This window comes from Macaca thibetana, chromosome 11 (genome assembly GCF_024542745.1).
Source record: "Macaca thibetana thibetana isolate TM-01 chromosome 11, ASM2454274v1, whole genome shotgun sequence".
NCBI classification, from domain to species: Eukaryota; Metazoa; Chordata; class Mammalia; order Primates; family Cercopithecidae; genus Macaca; species Macaca thibetana.
Window position 1 is genome coordinate 81,293,033 of NC_065588.1, and position 23,862 is coordinate 81,316,894.

Consider the following 23,862-nt stretch of genomic DNA (forward strand, 5'->3'; position numbering starts at 1 on the left):
TGATCAAATGTGAATCAATTAAACCTCCTTCCATTATAAATTACCCAGTCTCACACAGTTCTTTGTAGCAGTGTGAGAATAGAACAATACAGTAAATTTGTTCTGGTAGAGTTGGGTACTGCTATAAGGATACACAAAAATGTGGAAGCAACTTCAGAACTGGGATACAGTCAGATGTTGAAACAGTTTAGAGGACTCAGAAGAAAGGAAAATGTAGGAATGTGTGAAACTTCCTAGAGACTTGGAGGGATCAGAATACAGTAAGATGTGGAAAAGTTTGGAACTTCCTAGAGACTTGTTAAATGGCTTTGACCAACATGCTTATAGTGATATAGACAATGAAGTCCAGGCTGAGGTGGTCTCAGATGGAGATGAGAAACCTTTTGGGAACTAGAGCAAAGGTGATTCTTGCTGTGTTTTTGCAAAGAGACTGACAGCTTTTTTTCCCCACCCTAGGGATCTGTGGAACTTTGAACTCTAGAGAGATGATTTGGGTTACATGGTGGAAGTAATTTCTAAGTGGCAAAGCATTCAAGATAAAGCAGAGAATAAAAGTTTGGAAAATTTGCAGCCTGAACATGGGATATAAAAGAAAAATCCATTTTCTGGTGAGAGAAATTTGAGCTGGTTGCAGAAATTTACATAATTAACAAGGAGCTGAATGTTAGTTACCAATTCAATAGGGAAAATATCCCCAGGACATGCCAGAGGTCTTCAAGGGAACCCTTCCCATCACAGGCCTGGAGGCCTCAAAGGGAAAAATGGTTTTGTGGGCTGGGCCCAGGGCCTTACTGCTTTGTGCAGACTCAGGACTTGGTACCTTGTGTCCCAGCCATGGCTAAAAGGGGCCAACATACAGCTCAGGCTGTTGCTTCAGAGTCCAAGCCCCCAGCCTTGGTGGCTTACATGTGATGTTGGGCCTGCAGTTGCACAGAAGCCATGAATTGAGGTTTGGGAACCTCCACTTAGATTTCAGAGGATGTATGGAAATGCCTAGATGTCAAAGCACAAGTTTGCTTCAGGGGTGGAGCTCTCATGGAGAACCTTTGCTAGGGCAGTCCAGAAGGGAAATTTGGGTTGGTTTTCCCACACAGATTCCCCACTGAGGCATTGCCTAGTGGTGCTGTGAGAAGAAGGACACCATCTTCCAGAGCCGAGAATGATAGATCCATGGAAAGCTTACACCATGTGCCTTGAGAAGCCACAGACACTCAAGGCCAACCTCTGAATGCAGCTGTGAAGGAGGCTGTACCCTGCAAAGTCACAAGGGTGAAGCTGCTTAAGGCTGTGGGAGCCCACCACTTGCATCAGCATGACCTGTATGTGACAGATGGAGTCAAAAGAGATCATTTTGGAACTTTTTAATGACAGCCCTATTGGATTTCAGACTTGCATGGGGTCTCTAGCCCCTTTGTTTTGGCCAATTTCTCCCATTTGGAATAAGTGTATTTACCCAATGCCTGTACCTCCATTGTATCTAGGAAGTACCTAACTTGCTTTCAGTTTTACAGACTAATAGGTGGACGGGACTTTCCTTGCCTCAGAGGAGACTTTGGACTTGGACTTTTAGGTTAATGCTGGAATGAGCTAAGACTTTTGGGGGCTGTTGGAAAGGCATGACTGTGTTTTGAAATGTGAGGACATGAGGTTTGAGAGGGGTCAGAGGCATAATGATATGGTTTGGTTGTGTCCCTACCCAAATTTCATCTTGAATTATAGTTCCATAATCCGCACATGTTGTGGGAGGGACTCAGTGGAAGATAATTGAATCATGGTGGTGGTTACCTCCATGCTGTTCTCGTGATAGTGAGTGAGTTCTCATGAGATATGATGGTTTTATTAGGGGCTTTTCCCCTTTTGCTCGACACTTCTCATTCCTGCTGCCATGTAAAGGATGTGTTTGCTTCCCTTTCTGCCATGATTATAAGTTTCCTGAGGCCTCCCCAGCCTTGTGGAACTGGGAGTCAATTAAACCTCTTTTCTTTATAAATTACCAAGTCTCAGGCAGTTCTTTATCACAGTGTGAAAACGGACTAATACAGTGGCAGAATTTTTACACTGCTTTTCTCTCATCTTGAGAGGGTTGTGTTTTGTAGGATCTTTTGGATTTGCTTCTATAGTCCTATGCACTCTGTGGGAAGGTTTTGTATTGGGATGCTCAGTTTAACCTGCAAACCAGTAGGTGGTGTTTGCAGCTAAGAGCCAACTGCCACACTAGCAGGTGTGTATGACCCTGGTCTGTGTTTACTGTGAGGTACTCTCTGCTGTTTCAGTTGAAGGGCTGGGTAGTTGGGTGTCTGGTCTGTGAGCTTCCTATTCAAGTGGGGGTCACAGCCGGTCAAAGCTGGAGGCCCTGGCTTGTTCATGAATATATGACAAGCATGAACCTATGACATGCATAAGCACCTGCCGTAATGAAGGTGGTTGGGAGGAATTCCTGCTGAAGTGAGCTGAGGTCTCTATGGAGAGGTGAGGGAGAGTCACTGGCTTTTCTTCCTAGATAAGTGGGAATATGCTCTCTTTTCCTATCACACCCTGATTCCAAGGCTTGTGAATTCTAATTCTGATGACATTGTAGTCTCTCTCTGTCCCACAGTGTGGTTGAGTATCATGAGAACCATCTGTTTTGCAGTTCTTTGTTGGTATAGTTTCAGGGCGTAACCTCATCACTCAGCCTGATACAGACAGCATCATGTAGAGAACAGGCTCGCCTGTTCTCCAGGGCGTCAGCCTTCTGCTTTTTGTAAAGTGAGGCCTCTACCTTTGAGCTCATGGTGGGTGTTGGTGGGTGGTCTTAATTGGTTGGGTTGCCCTGACATCAGACCCTGGGGATAGTAGTCAGGTGCCAAGGAGTTGGACTGGGGCAAGTAGTTCACCCATTCTCAAGCCTCTAGATAGCCCACTGAATAATGCGTATGAGTCCCGAAGGACTGTACTGCAGTCAGGCTAGCCCAGAGTTCATGTGCTGATTTTGATGGGTGCAGGGTGGTCCCCAGGTCCCCAGCCATGGTCTCAGGAAGTAGCAGCCAGCACACTTAGGTGGTGGAAACCCAAGTGAATATTACAGGTCTATGGGGGTTTGGTTTACAGAAGGCTCTGGGTTTCAAGTGAAATGTTTAGGCAGGGCAGGGTCTCTGTGCTGTGCGCTGTTCACTGTAGCTCGGTCCAACAGCAGCATTAGATCTGTATGAAAGTGGGTCAGCATGACAACTGAACCTTTCACTTCTTGCTTGTCTGAATTATGTAGTTCACTTTAGCTTTTTACAAAACTTATTTTCCAAACACGGTCTAATGGATGCCATAGTTTTGGAATTCTTTCAGGTTTGAGAGTATTTGTCAGTTGCTTTTATACCTGAATGAGAATGTAGATGTGCATTCTATTTTTAGGTCATACTTTCACTTGGTACTTCATGGTCATTGCTTCATTGCATAAATGGTATTGTGTGTTGCTGTGGTAAATCTTGAGGCTAACTGGACTTTTCTCTCCTCATAACTGATTTCTTCCTTGATACTGAAGTACTATTTTCTTTGTCCTTACATAGTTACTTAACCGATAGACATTTTATTGTCTGAACATTCATTAAAGTTTTCTTTGGAAAGTAATATTCTTTTCAAACTATGAATTAAGTTATTTATTCATTTCTGGAAATTTTTGATTTTTATATAGTTGAAAACTTTTTGGTTTGGTTTCATTTTTTAATTATAGATGATCCGTATTTTGGTTATATTTGTCTTTCACTCATGCGTGTTATTATTTAGTTGATTTAACCTATGTCTCTTCTTCGTCTGCTTCTTCACGCTTAATTCCCAGTGTGATTATCTCCTGTTTGTGGACAACTCAATTTCTAGCTCTCTGTTCCATATATGTTGTTTCTAAATTATTTATTAGCTCTGTCATGGTGTTACTTTGGCCTGTTTGCTTACCTGCATCTGTTGTTTTAATATCTTTGAAATCCAGTCGTATTGAATTTTTTAAAATGTTCTTCTGTAGCCCAAAATATTTTCAACATTTCATCTTTCTTGAGTTATATTTTCTTCAGTATAGAGAATCCTTTTTGTATTAGTTAAATATTGCTGTGAAGCAAGTTACCCCAAACCTTAGCAACAAATATTTATTACCTAGCATTTTCTGAGAGGAATCTGGGAATGCCTTACTTAGCTGAATGGTTCTGGCTCAGGGTATCCTGTGAGGTTTCATTTTGTAGCTGTCAACCAGGACCGTCATCTTCTCAAGTCTCAGTGAAAATCAAAAATTTACTTCCAAGCTCACTCACATAGTTTTTGGCAGACCTCAGTTTCACATATTTTTGGATAATTTCCTTAAAAAAATAAAGATTAGGCTGATTTTTAAATTATGTAATAAAAATGTGCCTTTCTTAAATACATCTCTTTCCTCACTGCAATAGTTAGACCAGTGTTTTAGAGACCAAACTGAATCCTTTAAAAAATAATTTTGCTGAATTTTCTTTAAATCTTTCAACTTAAAATCTAACAGATGTGCCTTTCTTTCTATGTAGACCATTCTCCCACTTTGGCTATATAACAAACACTTGTGATGGTGGAAAGCATCAGGTTTTCTGAAATTTTTGAATAGTTCAGTTCAATAACCATTTTTTTTTTTTTTTTTTGCCGCTGTTGGTGGTGGTGGTGATAGTGGTCAGAATTAAATACAAAATAACAGTTCTTTTCAATACAGATGCTTTTCCCAAATATACTGTTTAAAAAAAAAAACTACACAAGAAGTAAATTCTCATTTAAAAATATAGAAAAAGAGAAGTGTACAGAATACATCGTGAAACTTTATCTTTCTGCTTACCTCCTTTCTCTCATTTTGCAGGAGTGACCATTGTTAACAATTGCTTGTGAATCATTCTAGACCTTGTCCTGTACAATAAAATGAGAGATATGTAGATTTAAGTTAAGGTTCATGTGTATATTTACATTTAGGTTTACTCAATAGCTAAAAGCCTATGTTATGCAACTTAAGTTTTACATACAGTAATGTATCAAGGACATTCTTCCATTTTAGTTCTACTCTGTATTAAAGATTATAAATATTCATTTTGGATACACTCCATAATTTAACCGTTCCCTTACTGATGGACATTTAACTTGTCTCCTTTTTTTTTTTTTTGTTTTGCATTTAAATAATACAGACAGGAACATCTCTATATATTTGTTTATATCAGTGTATCACTATGTAGTAGATTCATAGAAGGAAACATGCTAGGTAAAATATTTCTTAATATTCTGAGACTTGAAATCATGGTTATTCCACCAGAATGGAATCTCTAACAGAATGTTGAATAGGTTAATTGTACTTTCCTTGTACACTGATTAAAAATTATTGTGTCTTTTAAAATTTGATATTAGCATATAATTCTCTTTAATTCCTTTTAGACTAATAAGTGGCACACTGTTAGTTGTTTTTAACATGTACAGCCCTAAGGTGGAAGCACATGTGGCATGTGTGAGGAAAAGCAAGGAGGCCAGCAAGTTAGAATGAACTGAGAAAAAGAGACAGTAGTAGAGGATGAGTTCAATGAGATTATGAGAGGCAGATCACGGAGGGACATGTAGGCCATCTTCAAGGCTTCGGAGAACCTTCTCTCCATTATCAAAAATATTAAAAATAGTCTACAATTATTGTCTCCACTTCCACTGCACTGTGGTTTTCATCCTGTTTATGCCACTAATGCCTCTAGTAAACTGTTTCATCACTGTCCAAACGATGACCTCTTCTGATTCCTTTGTGAACTATACCTAATACTGTGGACTGTTTATAATTTTGTATGAATAAAAATGCCTTTCATAATACAATTTCATACTTGTATACTATTTTATTTTTATTCTTACACCTTTCTTCGTTGCAGAATTCTGTTTGCATTTTCCTCGTTTCTTCTCCCAATTGTTCTCCTGCTTTATCTGCTTTCTCCTTTCAGCTTTCTTTGCCAAATCCTGCACCTTTCCTCATCATGTGACCTAATGTTTCACTCTTTCTTCTTTTCTTGGATGACCCTTGAAAAGTGTCACAAATATGTTCTCCACTCCAAATGAGTTAATAGAAATTTCTATTTCAGATTAGTTCTGGAAAATTTAAGAGCAATGTATATGGCTTTTAAAAATATTAAGCCTATGTAAGCAGATTGCTTGAGACATTTAAATATTTAATAAAGATCATTTCATTTTACACAACTAGTAATCTGTTTTCATTGGTATTTTATTGTGCCTGGGCTGTTGGCTTCAGTGGATTAATTGATGCTCATCAGATATGATTGTAAGGCTTACAAAATTTAAATACATTTTCTATTTTAGCAGACCTTAAATTACATGACAGCTAATACGTATTTATTAAAATATGTAACAAACTATATCTAATCCATTGAAATTTATAATATAGAATTGGTCTGTTATTTTAACTCAGTCAAATATTTGATAAGGCAGAACAGTTTATTCCCAGATACTAATAGATAACAATTTTCTCTGATTCATAATTGATAATTTACATTATAGGAAAATATCAGTACATCAATCATAGATTAAAAATTTAAAATGTAAGAGTATATACAGCCTGAATTTGGATTTCAGTTTGTCTTTTCTTTGTCAGCCTATTATGTATTTTCATGCTTTATTTGATATTACATGATTTATTTCTTATTATAAGAAAATTTACTTTTTTGTGTAAAATTTTTTTTAAGAAATAACATCTATAACATTAAGTTACTCTATTTGACTCAAACTATTAGAGATACTGTAATTTTGAAATTTATTTAAGATATATCTTGAAATATCTCTATGAAATATTTTATAGTACACTAATTATCCTATTGCATTATCTGAATTTTTAAATATATGCTGAATTAAGTTTTCTTATAAGATTTTGTTAATATTAATTGATTCTTTTATCTCTTCATCTCATTAAAAGTAGACAGTTCACCCTTTCTTTTTGTGAATTTATATGTAATCAAAATAACAAATCTTGGGTTAGAGATTCTAAATTCCCCCAGGATAAATGTATTTCATAAATTCCAGATATCAATTTTTATAAATAATATTTTTATTACATATTTAAATTTATTATCAAATCACCTTTTTTGATTAAAAAAACTCATGTTTATGTCAACATTTAATTGAAAAATATATTTTGTAGGAGTCTGACAAGAAAATCAGAATGAAGCACAGTTTTCCAAAATGTAACCTCAGGGACTCCTGTATACTTAGTTCTCACGAAAGACATTCTGCTTACCAGTGTTTACTGAAGACCTTAAAACTTTACTTCCAGTTTCTAGAATTGCTTATTTTAACTAACAGAGTAACACCTACAGAAAAAAATTCATAGTCTAGTATCTAATTTAAAGAACATTTTCTAGATTTTTAATATCTTCCATGAAACTTTTACAGACTTCCTCAGCGTCTTTTTCTCATGCTAACTCTTGATGGCTTATTTAAGCAACCTTCTCAGTTTTTTCCTTATGACCACTGAGTTACGGTTTCTAAGGCTCATCTAATATTTTTTAGATAGTATCATACTGATTTTAAGTTTATCTGGTCAAAGAGGAGGTCCCTTATGACAATATTGAAATACCTAAAGAATATGCTACTAATTAATTGGTTCTGATAGATTGTACATACTTCATTTGGGAATCTAAGGTCATTCAAATGGTAGGAAAATGACATTCTAATGTTATACATGCAACCTGAAGCAAGGATTCAAAGTTCAAAGGCTCTGGAATGAGTTAAAAACTATTCTTTTTGTTTTTTTTTTTGAGACGGAGTCTCGCTCTGTCGCCCAGGCTGGAGTGCAGTGGTGGGATCTCAGCTCACTGCAAGCTCCGCCTCCCGGGTTCATGCCATTCTCCTGCCTCAGCCTCCCGAGTAGCTGGGACTACATGCGCCCGCCACCGCGCCCAGCTAGTTTTTTGTATTTTTTAGTAGAGACGGGGTTTCACCATGTTAGCCAGGATGGTCTCGATCTCCTGACCTCATGATCTGCCCATCTCGGCCTCCCAAAGTCCTGGGATTACAGGCTTGAGTAAAAACTATTCTTTTAAGAAAAAATCCTTATATCTATCCCTTGTTTTATTCTTATTTGAATATAAAGCGCTCATTCCCAGTGTATGCCTTTTAGTACTGTGTGCAATTTTCAATTGATAGATAATTATGTCATTCAAAATATGTCACTCAAATGCCAGTTTAAATAATAACACAGTTTATAAGATATGTTTCACCAGGAATTTGTACTAAGTCCTCACTTGTAATTAATGATAGTGAGAAGTACAAAGGTGCAATTATTTAGAAAAAAAATGTAAACTTTCCTCTAGAGTCTGGAAGACTGTATGACACAGGTGATCTTACAACTTTTTTCTTCTAGGTGGTTTAGAATCTTTGAAAAATCTTCAACAACTAATTTTGGACCACAATCAGTTAATTAGTACAAAAGGTCTTTGTGATACACCTACCATTGTACACCTAGATTGCTCCCATAATCATCTTACTGATGTTGAGGGCATTGAAAATTGTGGATTGCTCCAAATATTGAAGTTACAGGGAAATTATCTGAGTGAGGTAATTGCTTTGAATTAATTGATTTCTGTGACTAACGCAACACTTTTCTTTTAATAGAAATGCCAATCACATTTTAAAAGCAATTTTGAATAATTTTTTTTATTCTTTTATATCTCACTATGAAGTAACCTATATCAAGAATATTAAATATTATACAGTTAATAGAAATTTTATTCATATTAAAAAATCTTGTTATACTTTAGGATATGCAGTTTATCAGAATCTATTTGTTATTAGTTTTGGAAGGTTTTATATTTTTAAATTGGACGAAATGGTAAAATATTTTGCTTAATATAAACTAATGAACCAAATTTAAATATAGCTTCCATCCTTGGAGAATCTTGTTTTACTAAGAGAATTGCACTTGGATGATAACAGCATTTCAACTGTGGAAGCATTTTCTTCATACTGGCTGCCTTTACTACAAAATCTTACTCTCTCTCAAAACAGGTAAAAGCATACTTAAGAAATAAATTCAGTGAATGTTTAAAATAAATATGTGATGTTCATAAACTACCATAAAAGTTAGGTTTCTCTAATAATTCAATGAGATTGCATCAAAATAAATTAGTATATAAATTATAAAGATAACATTATAGAATTTTTAAAAATTAAAATGAATTATTGGCATACCCTAAAATTTTAGTAGAATTTTAATTGTCCATTTATCTTTCTAATTTTATTTATTTTCAAAGATGCACTTGTGTAAATCTCTCAGGGCAGATTTGTTTATGTTTATAAGGAGCATAGTCCTTGGAAAATACAGGAGGTAGTTAATTCAATTCAGAAGGATGTCTCATTCTCTGAAATGGTACTTATTAAGTCCTGGAAGGACAATTTTTAATCTGCTCTCAACTTGCATGTCTTTTTGAAACTGTTAGGATGGATTTAAATTTGATTTCCCTAAGGATATAAAGTAACACTTAAAAAAATACCTTAACATTCAATTGAAATGGGTACCTGCCTCAGAAGATCTATTTGAGACTACCTAACATCTGGATCTTTGCTGAGAATAACTGGCTAAACCAAAACAGGAGCCCAATATGTGTATTTCTCCTCTGCTTAATATTTCATTGAAATCCATTCACTCTAATATGATCAATTTCTTCATCAAAGGCACAAGGAGTAGGGGAAAGAAACCATCTTTAACAAGAAATTATTTAAGTTATATAATACTCACAAAACACGTGAATAAGTACAATATAATTTGTACATATATACCTATTTTCCCCCAAGGCATATAAAATCATCTCTCAATCTCTTCCACAATAGTGTTCATCTTTTAGGCAGGTATATACTAAATAACTTAACTTCCACCTATTAAACTTTGACATTGGAAAACAAATAATGTATTCCAAAATCTTCTCAAATTACTTTAATGCAATCTAAAATTTAAAATTTTTAAATTGAGACTTGAGTTTAAAAGGATATTTATTCCCAAACCCAGCTACATCAGATAATACTGTGTAAGTAATTTGGGTAATTCACAAACTCCTTGGATATTTTCAGAATATTTTCCAGGTACAGAATATACTTTCAAAATGAAATATTCAGCTATGTTTTGGACATACACAGTAAGTCGCGGAGGAATTGACATACCTAACGTATATTATAAAAGTGGATCTCAAGCCACATTAATGAGCATAAAATATTTAAAGAGATTATAAAGAAAATCAAGAATTTTTTTGACAAATAATGCCTTTAATTTCTTTGGGCAATTTAAATGATCAGTCTATTTCTAAAAATGAAATTTATTACTAGCTGATAGACTTTTGCTCTATCGGTATGATATGACATGCACATCAAGCTGATAAAATGGGAGTTATATAAACTAGAGAATTAAATATTTTTAGAATTGAGCATGATAATTGGAATGATTAATCCAAATGTTTTCTATTTATAATTTTGTTTGCATAATCTTATAACGTTTGACTATTGAGATGGGGTTTACTTTGGGGAATAGGAAAATGAGTAATACATGTCTTTACACCCACAGAGCATTTTGGCATAAAAGAACTTAGTTTTTTAAACTCATCTATACCAAAAAGTAAAATTATTATATAATATGTGTGATTTTGAAATTTTAAATAATACTTTCACTGATATTGGAATATTTTTCTTCTGAGTCTGTCAGAGCTCTTTGTACATGTAACCTTCTACCATTATTGAGAGGATGAAAGGAGAAGGCCCAAGAGCACCAGGGAAATGTCATTGATAGCAAAGGACATATAGAATACTAAAATGATTTTGTAATGTCATAGTGTAAAGATAATCTTCAACCTTAGAATATTTCACAAGTTTATTTTCATTAACTATAGAAATTATGTTTTAATTTATGCTCTTACATGTGAAATGACTTTTTTAAAACCATATTAAGTTTGATAAAACCAAATCTGTGTTTGAATATTGAACGTGCAACTTGGTCAGTAGATGTTGAGCAACTCTGCTCTCACTATCTGACTCTCAGTTTCTTTTCACATGTAAAAGTGGTAATGCCTACCTTACCTATTTTATGGGATTTTAATGATGATCCAAGAGGAAAGGGAGAATAATTTTATAATGTGATATTTGGATTTGTGTTTGGTATGGATTTTAAATTATATATACTTTTCCTTTAATTTTTGATATTTTCATCACAAAGAAGATATTATGTGTCCATATGCTTTTTTTCCCCAACAAATGGAATACATATAAAGAATGATACTTAGTACATATTGTTTGAAATACTTGTTTCATCCTGATTTCTGTTTTAAATTTTCATTTAAGACATGTGACTGTTTTAAGTTTGACTTAGTGGAGTTCTAACTGGATGGCTCTCTGGCTTTATAAGCCTTTTTACTTCCAATGAGACTCTTAAGTAGGAGCAGAAAGTGGAAACTATTGCCCATTGGCTGTTCATTGTATAAATCTTTTGCTTTTTGTCGTCTTTGAAATTTATATCTTTTTAATGCCCAGGGCTAATGTGACAAGGTCAAATGGTTTTAGGTTTTCACTAATGTCCTTTGTCTTTCTGGTTTGAATTTTCTTGGAAACAATATACACAGAATGTCAGTAAAAGGAAAAGTTCTAGAGGTTTTTAAAAAAAGGATTATACTATTAAGTTTCTACCATCCTAATGAATAAAGGTGAATGAGTAGCCAGTTTTCCTGATTAAAATATCAGAAGAAAACAAACATGATTTTAATAGCATGGTTATCTGAAAAGATTAATTTCAATATTACAAAAAATTTTTCAAAGCGTATTTTTCTTTGCTTTGATTTTTGCAAAGATTTATTGATTGTTGATTCTAAAAAATTATTGGTTATTTTCATTTGAGGTATTTTTATAACCTATGTGTTACCATATAACTTACTGCCTAAAAACATGAGATATTCTGTAAAACGAAAAAAAATTGTATTCTGAATGGTTTAATATGCCATTACTATTAATATTTCAAAATCCTTTCTCTGGAAGGATGAAGAGCTAGTATTAGAAATATATTAAGGGTAGAGCACAAAAACAATTTTCTTGTTAATAAGCACATTTAATAAATTTTATTTTTACTTGAAAAAAAAATATATATAAACTACTTGTAATAATTATGCAGAACCTGCTTGAATAGGAAATGTCAGAAAATTGAGACTTAAACTCACTAATTGTGTCTGGGTAAAGCCTGAATTTCCTCTATCCCTGCATCTCTTCCCACCCCCGCCCCGCTTCCCTTCCTTTCCCTAGACTTTTTTTCCTTTTCTTTACTTCAATATCCATGTGAGATTTCAGTAAATTTCACTGTTATGGGGTATATATACAAATAATTCAGTGTATGTAATGGCCAATATTTTCTCACTTTTATTACCTTGGATTTTTTTTTCCCGTAAATTGCTTTTAAGAAGTAGGATCTTTTATGTTTAATATGAATGCTAATATTGTATTTAGGATTGGCAACATGTAGAGAGATGTTCTCCCAGCCTCATTATATAATCTACTTTTTCATCAGTAGTATATCTTCTTTCTTGTTGCTAATGCAGAAAGGGATAGTATAAGAGAAGAGTGATGGTCAGTACAAGGGTTAATCTTCTGCCAAACCCCAGGAAGCTTCCACTCACAGGTTTACTCTGTGAGCTTCTGACCTGAGAATATGAAAATAAGGGATTTTGTAGTTGTTGTTGTTGGTTGTGGTGTTTTCTATGGCAGTGAGTTTGTAGAAATAAAGAGGTAAAGGACCCTTCCAGGAGAACTGGAGGGAGAGTATAAAAAACACTAAAGCAATAAAAGTGAAAATTAATGCACACTTATTTATTTGGTACCAGAGATAGACCTTGAGCCAAAGCATATTTTGAACAGTTATGGAATTCCAGTATTTTATAGTGGGGATTAATTCAGAAGACTTTTCTAATTGTGGCAAATATATACATTTTATGAAGGAGTTTTTATCTTGCTTAAAGATTCAGATGAACTGGCTTAATTTAATTTCCAAATAGCTACAGGTAATGTGATATTATGTTACAGAGTAACTGTAGACTTGTCCTAGTTGGAAATGCAAATCAAACTGAAGTTAATTTGCCCTTTATATCTTTTGTTTCCTATGACATGGGTATTTTGAATATCACAATTTTTGTTTGAATATGGGTTTTTGATAACAATTATAACTTAGAAAACAATAAAAACCTTTAAATGTAGGAGGAAAATTGATTATTACTAGATTGTAATATGCATAATTAATGAGTATTAATTTTAAATATCAATGTATTTTCTCCAAGTTTAAGTTAATTCTATTGAGGTAAAACATTTTATATTATTCTGTTCTTACACTTATTTATTTATATATTGAATATATTTCCAATTTAAAAGTAAGCCCAGTTTAATTTTGCTTACAGTACTATAATACTTTCAATTAGTAAAGAAAGATTTTTTTAAAATAAAAATAGTCTAGTTAGTTCTCCTGTTGAAAAGTAGCAATTTCTCCTGTTGAAAAGTGATTTTTCATTTGTACCTTAAAGGTTTAGGTTGTATGTTTCAGACAGGCAGAAAAATAAATAAAAAATGTAAATTATTTGTAAATTTGGCCTTATATGAATACAAAACAAAATAATTAGGAAAAAACACACTTATTTAAATAGCAAATACACATCAAAATTCATGATTTTGTGTTTGAAATTAGTAATTTCATGATTTCTTTTAAAAAATGAATAGAAATCTTCCATCATAAATACTTAGAAGTCTATAATTACTGCATTTGTAAAACGCACGGTTAGCAAGTGCTATAATTGTATTGTACAATTATAATTGTATATATAAAATTGTATAAAATGTGTATAATTATATAATTGTATTATATAAATGTATTGTTATATAGTTACAATGGTAACATTAAGGACTTTCCAATTTAGAATTTTGATGAAGTTTATGTTTTTGTTTTCAGTTTGACCAAAATTGTACCACTTTTTCATTTTGTTTCATTGGAAAAGCTAGATGTCAGCCACAATTGTCTTTCTGGTAAGTTTAGCATAATATGTATACTTTAAATAATAGACTTTTGACTTTCTGTTTCAAATATGATAAGGGGTTGTTTTAAATGCGTGAGTTAATGACATTTACATATAATAAACCTGTAAAATAAAGCATGCCGAAATAATTCACTTGAAATTTTCTTTCCACTTTTACAGTCATATTACTTTCACATCTTTTTGGTAGGCCTAGCCAAAGTCACAATTATGCTTTTATTTAAAAGTCATAAATCTTTTGCTTTTGAAATGAATATCCTAATGAAGATGAGCAAACTGTATACCTTTCTAACAGGTATAGAGTAGTCACCCATTAAAAATTTATTAAAGAATCATGACTTGAATTGACTCACTCCTTCCTTTCCTCAAAATTTCCTCATTCCCAGTCCCAGTCAGTCCACTCCTAGAGGCAGCCACAGACTGAATTTATCACCACATATTAATTTTGTCTTTATATTAATTGGATCTAACAGTACATTCCTTTTTTCTACAACTTTCTTTGTGTGATATTAGCATCTGTCATTCTACCACTTTATATATTTATTAATTTATGTTTCTGAAGTGTAAGGGATGCATGAATATATTACAATTTGTTTATCCATTCCCCTGTTGAACATACTTTGATTGTTTGTGGTTTGGTGGTTATGAATACAAAGTTCCTATGGTTCTTGTACAAATATTTTTGCAGGCTTAAGTTTTCTGTTCTCTTAGGTAAATGTGTAAAAGTGTAATTGTTGGATAATAGAGTAGGTGTAACTCTAAAAGGAAATGACGTACTATTTTCCAAAGTAGTTGGAACATTTTACAACCCCACCAGAAATGAGATTTACTATTGCTCCATTCTAGAGAGTGTTTAATAATTTACTATGTTATCTCATTGTGGTTTTAGTTTGCGTTGACCTGATGAATAAGGATGTTGAACCTCTTTACAAGTGTTTATTGGTGATTTTTGCACCCTCTTTTGTTGTGTCTATTCAAGTGTTTCACCATTTTAAAATTTGGCTATTTTTATTTTTCTTAATGATCTATAAAAATGTTTACATATTCTGGGCATCATTGTCTTATAAATTTTTTTTCTAGCCTTTGTTTTATCTATCAATTTTCTAAATGGTATATTTAGATGAGTAGATATTTTTAATTTTTTCGTTATTTTTGTGTGTCCTTTGTAATAAATTTTTCCCTCCCAGATTGAGAAGATAATTTTCTGTGCTTTATTCTAGAAGCTTTTGTACTTTCAGTTTTTACTGTTAGGCCTATGATCCCTCTCAAATTAATTTTTATGTATGGTGTGAAGTAGAGGTTGAGTTCATTTTTTATATGGATATCGAATTGTTCCAGCCACACTGGTTGAACAAGCTTTTTTTTTCATAGTTAAGTTACTTTGCCATCTTTGTGCAAAAATTGTTTTACACTTGGTTTTCTTTGGGATATGTTTCCATTGATTGCTTTTCTCATAACTATGGCTTATGTTTTCGTATTTCTTTGGATGTCTAGTAAATTTTAACTATATGTTGAACATTGTAGACAATTCTACATCGAACATTGTAGGTAGTTCAGTAAGTCAGGGTGTTGTTGTCTTCCTTTAAAGGATGTTGTTTTATTCTTGCAGGAAGTCAAATTAATTATGAATAATTTTTGAATAATTTTGTTCCTGCTGGGTTTAGTTTAGTTCTATTTTAGAACAGGTGATTTTAGTTTTCTTTTCTTTTCTTTTTTTTTTTTTTTTTTTTTTTTTTTTTTGAGACAGTTTCGCTCTTGTTGCCCTGGCTGGAGTGCAATAGTGTGATCTCAGCTCACTGCAACCTCTGCCTCCTGGGTTCAAGTGATTCTCCTGCCTCAGCTTCCCAAGTAGCTGGGATTACAGACATGCGCCACCATGCCCAGTTAATTTTGTATTTTTAGCAGAGACAGGATTTCTCCTTGTTGGTCAGGCTGGTCTTGAACTCCTGACCTCAGGTGATCCGCCCACCTTGGCCTCCTAAAGTGCTGGGATTACAGGTGTGAGGCACTGCGCCCGGCCCTATATTAACTTTTTTAAAGGTAAAAAGGTCCATACAATTCTATTTAGTTATATATTCAATTTTAATGCTTACCGTATTACTTTAGATTTCACTTCTTCAGATTTTGTGCTTATAATCTGGCACAAACTATTCTAAGTCCTTTATACACATCATTTCATTTAATCCTCACCCTATAAGACAGATGTGAACCTGAATTGTAAAGCAGATTTACAGAAGTTCACACAGCTGTTACATGGTAGAAACATATATTCTGACAATAGTCTGTGTTCTTAACTCAATACAGTCTTCTTTAAAAAGCGTATAGTATTCTGCAGAAGAAATAAAAATATTGCTTTTCTTTAATAGCTAACCAGTAAATACAGTGGTCATAGATTTATGATATTTGTTCTAAATCTGTGATACCTTTCAAAATGATTTTATTTTCTGTAGATCTTAAGAGTGTCATAAAATGGTTCGATACTTGCTATTCTCTCCGTGAATTGTCTCTCACTGGAAACCCACTTCTTCAAGAAACAAACTGGAGGTAAAGAAGCATTGTTGCACCCTATGAGTACCCTTTATTATAGTTGCAGAAAAAAGTTTGATAAAAATTGTCCTGTGAATAACAATTGCTTAGGAAAAGTTAATTGAAAAATTAAAAGTTATTTTAAACCAAAAAAGTTTTGTAAAAGTAGTTTTAAAAATGTTTTTATTCTAAAATAATTTTCTTGCACATGTGTGAACTAATACAAAATTGAAATTAAAATTGTAATGTAAACCAATCATTAGGTGACAAGTTTAGTGTGATATTAACTTGGGTTTTGCATTTATAGAAAATATATTTGTTGTTAATTGCTTTTTTGCCAATCATCTAATTGCATAGCTTCCTATTTAAAGTGTTTCCTTTTTGAGAGTAATTTGGTTTTGTTTTATTTTCCTAAAAGAGAAGGATGGTGTCTGTTAAAAGTTTGTGTTATAAGCATGTTTAAATTCTTGCTTCTCTTTGGAATATGGCAATACCTAAATGCAAACCAAGAAAAATATTTTATAAGTTTTAATACATGTTCATAGAAAAAAAGTTCTCTCATTTACACCTCTAATAATATACCAACACCATTTCCCCCAAATCAACCACCAGCTTTTTTCAAAAATTAGCTATTTTGTGTTAACTTACATATCATAATTTTTATCATTTTTGCTTATGAATATGAATATTTTGTGGAAAACTGGACACTTTTATCACCTTAAAAATACCTCATGCTTTTTTGCAATAAGTTCCCTCCCCCAGTATTTTAAAAACATCTCTCCACTCTTTTATGGCTTTCACTGTTTCTGGTGAGAAATGTCTACTGACATTCTTGTCTTTCTCCAAGAATGATTTTAAGATTTTCTCTTGATCACTGGTTTTCAGCAATTTGACTATAATATGTTTTGGTGTGGTTGCATTTAGTTTATTTGGGATTTATCAAACCTCTTGGATCTGCCATGTTCATAAAATTTGGAAAATTTATGGCTGTTGTTTTCAGATTTTTTTGTTCTCCTTTTCACTACCTATTCTGCTCTAGTAGGACTCCAGTTTCAATAATATCAGACCATTTAGATTATCCCAGGAGTTTCTGTTGTTGTTTTCTTTTACTTATTGTTATTATTTTTCCCTTTTCATGCTTCACTAACTCTAAATAGTTTCTATTGCTTTGTCTTCAAATTCTCTGATATTTTCTATTTATCTACTCTGCTTTCAATCTCATCTATTTTTCATTTCTGATTGCAGAAATATTTTTCATCTATATAAATTTATGTATTTCTTTAACATTTGTAATTTCTCTTCTAATCATGCTAATGTTTTCTGGAACCTTCTTGAACATATGGAAAATATTAATAATAGCTGTATTAATTTAACTTCCTTATCTGTTCTTTCCATCATCTCTATCATTTGAAGGTCTACTTGTATTGATTTTTTTTTTTTTTTCGCTGATTCTAGATCATATTTCTCTGCTTCGTTGCATGCCTGGTCAGTATTGGTTGCATTCTGGACATTTTGAATTTTATATTCCCAATGCTTAATTTCATTGCATTACTTTAAATAGCCTCTATTTTGTGTTTGGTGTGCAGCGGCTAAGCACAGCAGCACTAATGAAATACTTTCTAGGCTTGCTTTTAAGTTCTGTTAGAATGGTCCAAAGAAATCTTTGGACTAATGCTAATGTAGCCCTACTACTATGATGACAACTTTCTGAATATTTTTCCAGATGTCTCATATAGAGACAGGCTGGTCTTGAACTCCTGGGCTCAAGAAATCCTCCCACCTCAGCCTCCCAAAGTGCTGAGATTACAGATGTGAGCCACTGCGCCCAGTCTTCTATGTATCCTTTTAACTTTGCCTGTGGGAACTAATTTCCTATGTCAGTTCCTATACTTCTGCCTTCAGTTTCTACTGGTTCTTTCCCCTGAACTTAGATGGCTTTTTCTTACACATCAACAGAACATTACTGATTTGCCAAGTTTAAGTGAATTACCTCCCAGAATACTGAAAGATTTTGCATATGTCCACTGTGAAATTTTCCACTGTGGAATTGGTGATCATTCTGGCTTACACTTGTGTCTTTTCTTATGCTCAGAACATTCATTTGTGAGATGGTTTCACATTATTTATTGTACATTTGACATATTTATACTGTCATTTCACTGGTACATCAAGGCGGGACAAGCCAAGCAGAAACAAGTCTACAATTTAGGAAAATGAGTTTGCCAATACAAACATGCTTAGTATAGAAGGCACACATTTACCAAAATACATATTAGGTAGCAAAATATATATTAGGACCATTAGAGTTTAAGTGCAAATCAGGAAAACTTGTCAACTTGTTCAGGCAGTTAAAATGCATTTATGAACAAAACATAGACTAAAAAGAAAAAAAAAATCCTGTATCACCTTATCCTAGGGCAGAAGCTGTTGACTCTTTGCCCTGATTTGGTTTCTCTGCAAGCTGTGACCATGTCCAAGAAGACCCTGAATCTGACAATTTCAGAGGAGTATGAGGTATATTACAGAAGAATTAAATGTCTGGTTATGTTTAAAATTCCCATATTTGACTTAATGTACCTGTAGAACAAGCTATTAGAGTTTGGGGAATAGTCTGTCTTCCCACTCTTGTCTGAAGCTACTACAAACTTCTGACACTCTTTTTAGTGTCAAAATTTTACAGTGGACATATGCAAATTAATTTGTCTCCTGGATTTGTTACTTGGTATTTGGTTAAGAAGATAGAAGCATTTTTACACTAACTCAAACACCTGTGTAATTTACTGCATATTAGTAACCTGTATATCTTAGAAGAGTTATTATCTTGATCCAGAAAGTCAATTTTTCTTTTTTTTTTTTCTTTAGAACTAAGTTTCCAAAAAATTTCTAATAGTGCAATGTCATTTAAGGAAATCTTGCATGTTTCCACATGTTTTAGAAAAAAATTTGTCAACCTCCAGTTTAGAAATGTCTTTTCCAAGTGTACGTTAAGCTGTGCAGCACAGATGAAAGTGTATGACCTAGTACAGTGGTTCTCAAAGGTGTGTCTCTTGACCAGCATCATTCATCATCACCTGTAAACCTGGCAGAAATGCAGAATTTTTGACACCATCCAAACCTACTGAATCAGAAACCTAGGAAGGGTGTTCAGTAATCTGTACTTTAACAAGCCCTTTTGATGATTCTGATATATACTAAAGTTTGAAAACCACCATTTTAAAACAAGAATATTCTACCCCTACCCCATACTATGTGATCCTGGACAAGTAACTTGATTTTCTTTTTTTAGATATGTGGTCTTTCTGTGTTGCCCAGGCTGGCCTTGAACTCCTGGGCTTAAGCATTTCCTTTACCAAAGCCTCCCGAGTAGCTGGGACAACAGGTGTGTGCCACCACGCCCAGCTCTAACTTAACTTTTTTGTATCTCTGAATCCCCAGTAGTAAAATGAGGATGATAATCTCATGGGGTGGTTATGAGAACTGAATGTTATAATACACATAATTTATTTAGAACAATTCTTAGAATGTGGTAAGAAAACAAAAATTTACTATTTCCCATTACCATGTTAACCAGATTATATATGGGTTCTTATTCAATCACCAAGTATTTAGCGAACTCCTCCTGTATACAGTGTCCCAACATGTTGGACATTATTAAGAAAATTTAATATAACCCATAATTTCAAGACATTTTTCTAATCATGTTAGGGAGGTAAAATGTAGGCACAGAATTGATAACCATGAAAAATAATAATGATCAAAACCACTAATACAACATTCACTCTCTGCTCAACACTGTTCTCATTTAATCTACACAATATGCCTAATCAATTATGTATGTAACACAGCATCCCATTTTATAGTTGAGGAAACTGAGTCCCATAAAGGCTAAATAACTTGACTAAGGTTACATAGCTATCAAGTAGAGGAGCCAGGAAATCTAACCCGTGCAATCTGGCTGCAAAATCTATACTCATAACTCTTAGAGTTTTTATATCTAATAAAACACTAGTGTCAAATGATTATTGTAGGCAACACATAGGCTTTAGAAGTTTATAAAAATCATCTCAGTTTAGTGTGACAAGGAGAAATGGCCTTGGCTAAAGGGGCACACTTTTAGTTAAACCTCAAAAGTTTGCTAAGATTTAAAATCATAAATAATAAAAGCAATTCTGGTGGAGGAATATCCAAGAAAAGTAAGGAAGGTCAGATGTGTAGTTAGGCTCTGTTTGAAGCTAGTCTATTCAGATGTAAAATGGGTATACTGGGAAATACCATTGGAAGGAGATGAGAAATCAAGTACTTATAGTGGTCAGAGAATAGACCAAGTACTCTCTCTATATGTTTCTTCATTTCACAGCAGCCCTATAATTTGGGTTCTGTAATTGTCATTCTCATTTTAGAGAGGTGTTTACAAAATCCTAGATACCTTATGATTTGAATAGTACTTATCTCATAGGGTAATATGGGTTAGGCTTCATAAAAAATAACCCAGAAATCTGTGTGGTTCAATACTAGATTATTTCTTATTTGTATTACATTTGATGTGGGTTCAGCCTGTATAACGTAGGCAGAGTCAGAAACTCAGGCTGCTTCCATTTTGTAGACCTGTTTCATGTGACTTCACTGTCACTTGGCTTTTGTAAGCTAGTGGATTGTGGTAGGAGAGAGGGAAAGGGACCATAGGGAAGGTACAACTGACATATAACCGCTCTGCTTTCAGAGGTGGCAGTCATCACTTCACTCATATTCCTTTCTGTTGACTAGTTCCATTCATGTAACTAAGTCATATCACCAAACCTGCTGCACAAGAGGCTAGAAAGGGTAAAGAACAAGAATATCAGCCAACACTAACAGTCTGTGTGAAGGCTAAATATGCTACCACATGAAAGCATTTTATAGAGTGCCTCTCACCTGGCACACTAAGAAAATATTAGCTATTGTTTTTGTGAGCAATAGAGAAAATTTGAGTATATGTGTGGTTATAAAAATGGTAGATTACACGTTTAGTTCTGAATATATTTCAGGCATTGTCCCAGACATTTTGTATTTCTACCAGAAATAAGCATTTTGGGAAGACTTTTTTCATCAGCAAACTGATAAGAGATTAGGAAACGAGTGACCAAATTTATTAAAGTCCAGGGATTATAGAGGACTAAAATACAGTAGTGGAAATAGCCCCAAATTATTGTACAGATTCTTCCAGAATAGAGCTGGAAGGGGACATATGTACCATATATATGTATATGGTATTAGACACACACACACACATATATAGGTATATATACACACACACTCAATTCTTTCATTTTGTTAATATATAAAAATTGAGGTGCAGAGATTAATTAGCGTACGTTAGATACAACGTGTTTGCATGCACAGTTTTCTAAAAAATGCCAAAATATCTACAAAAGATTTCTAAAAACATCTAAAGTATAAAGTTTTCCAGAGATGGAAAGATTAAATAAATATTGTTCATTTTATTATATCCTCGGATAGGACATTATTCAATCTCGTATAGTTTATCATCTCCTGAATAGCTAGGCTACGTCTTCTTAGGTTTGGATCTGTTTTTTCTTAAAATGATTTTTATAGGGTTTATGCCCTTGATATTATTTCCATTATTGTATTTACCCATAGTTTTTAAAATCAATATTAATATTTCCTATTAATATTAAAGTTAATGTATAAATAGGCTATTTCTATACTTTTAATATTAATAGCATAAGAAATATTTCTAACTTGGAATATATATCGTTTTCCCATTCATACTAAACATATGCTATTCTTTTCTCGTGTCTTTCCTTTGCTTTTTAAGAGTTTTGCTTCTGAAAGACAAAGCAAGAAGAATTTTATGTTCTGAAATAATCTCTGGGTACTGGGGATTTTGTAGTTATAAAAATGGCAGTTTACATTTTTTTTTCTGGATATATTTCTGGCACTTCTTATATCCCAGGCACTTCTTATTTCTACCAGAGAAAATTGGTCACTGCCTAAAGGCATGGGTTATTTTAGGGAAATTTCAAATATTTTACTCATTCAGGTGTGATTTCAGGGAAGCAATTAAAAATATGTTAGTTGGTCTCATGTATTGAGAACATACTCTTCCCCTCTCATTCTCTTATAGATAAGATCTTTTAACTTACTCTCTCACAGGCTGTCTTTAGGGCACAAAATCCCTGTCCTCCCGAATGTCTGGATGGCTTTTCTTGCCTCTTATCTGATTTATAATAAGCTTATGGCTTCCCTCTTGCCTTTTTGCTTTAGCAAGTTGGCATTCTGTTTACTCAGAGATAAATATCTTTCTTCATTTATTGGGGAAAGGATATCAATCACTTTTCCTTACTAATAATACTTTAGTCTTCACCACGTGCCCTTTGGATGCGTATGGTCAATTCTCAATCTGGAGACATTTGCGGCACCTTGAATATAAATGTTCAGACCAGTTTCCTTAATTTTTGTTGAATACAAGAACAGAATTGCAATCTAAAAGAGAATGGAAGGAAACATAGTTGGTGACAGAATTACCATTTATATCTTGGAAACAAATTCTGGAGGGTGCAGAGGTGTAGATTTCCTTTATTTTTTTAAAGGACGTGTATTCATTTATGCAGAGTTTAACAGCTTGATCTGCAGTACTGAATTGTGTAGATTGCACTTAGTTTGTCCATTTCAGGTTTGTGTTGTAGCATTTCACTGAGATTTGTTAAATTGAGAAGTTTTATTTATATCCATTAATTTTTAAAAAGATATAATCTAAAACAGCCATCTGAAATGTTATATCCTTAATGGAAAAAATTTTGTTTATTGTTTTTGCTTCTGGTTGCACAGTACCAGCACAGTCCCTTATATGTAACAGACACCCAAAAATATTTGTTGAACAAATACATTACAGTATTTAATTACATTATAATGTGTAAAGGCTTGAAAAATTGCGTGTTTCTGCCCCCCTCCGCCAAGTTTTTCTATTGAATTAATTTAATTTTACATTAGTGATTAGAAATGTTATTCCTGATAAATTGACAATTGGTGTTATTGCTAATTCACAGTAATTGTCGGTATCAGAAATTGTGAAACTACAGTACTCAGACTTCTAAAGTACTATAGTATTTATCACATTCCCCAGGTTTCCTGAGAAACTGAACTCTAGGACCTATTACTACAGGAAATATCAACTGTTGATGTCAAATCATAAGGGTATCAGAAACTTCAATTATTCAAGTGTGTGTGTGTGTGTGTGTGTGTGAGTGAAAGGCCACCTAAATGTGTTTCTAGACCTTTGGTGTGCTAG

General features: G+C 33.4%; 1 protein-coding gene across 3 annotated transcripts in view; it reads left to right on the plus strand.

Moving 5' to 3' along the window:
* The window catches only part of LRRIQ1 (leucine rich repeats and IQ motif containing 1), a 225,631-nt gene that overhangs the window by 59,473 nt on the left and 142,296 nt on the right, over positions 1-23,862 (plus strand). For all 3 annotated transcript variants that reach the window (XM_050746645.1, XM_050746644.1, XM_050746646.1), the window contains exons 11-14: positions 8,372-8,565; positions 8,888-9,015; positions 13,967-14,040; positions 16,499-16,592. In XM_050746645.1, the coding sequence (XP_050602602.1) occupies positions 8,372-8,565; positions 8,888-9,015; positions 13,967-14,040; positions 16,499-16,592 (490 nt within the window). The remainder of the gene's footprint in view (positions 1-8,371; positions 8,566-8,887; positions 9,016-13,966; positions 14,041-16,498; positions 16,593-23,862) is intronic.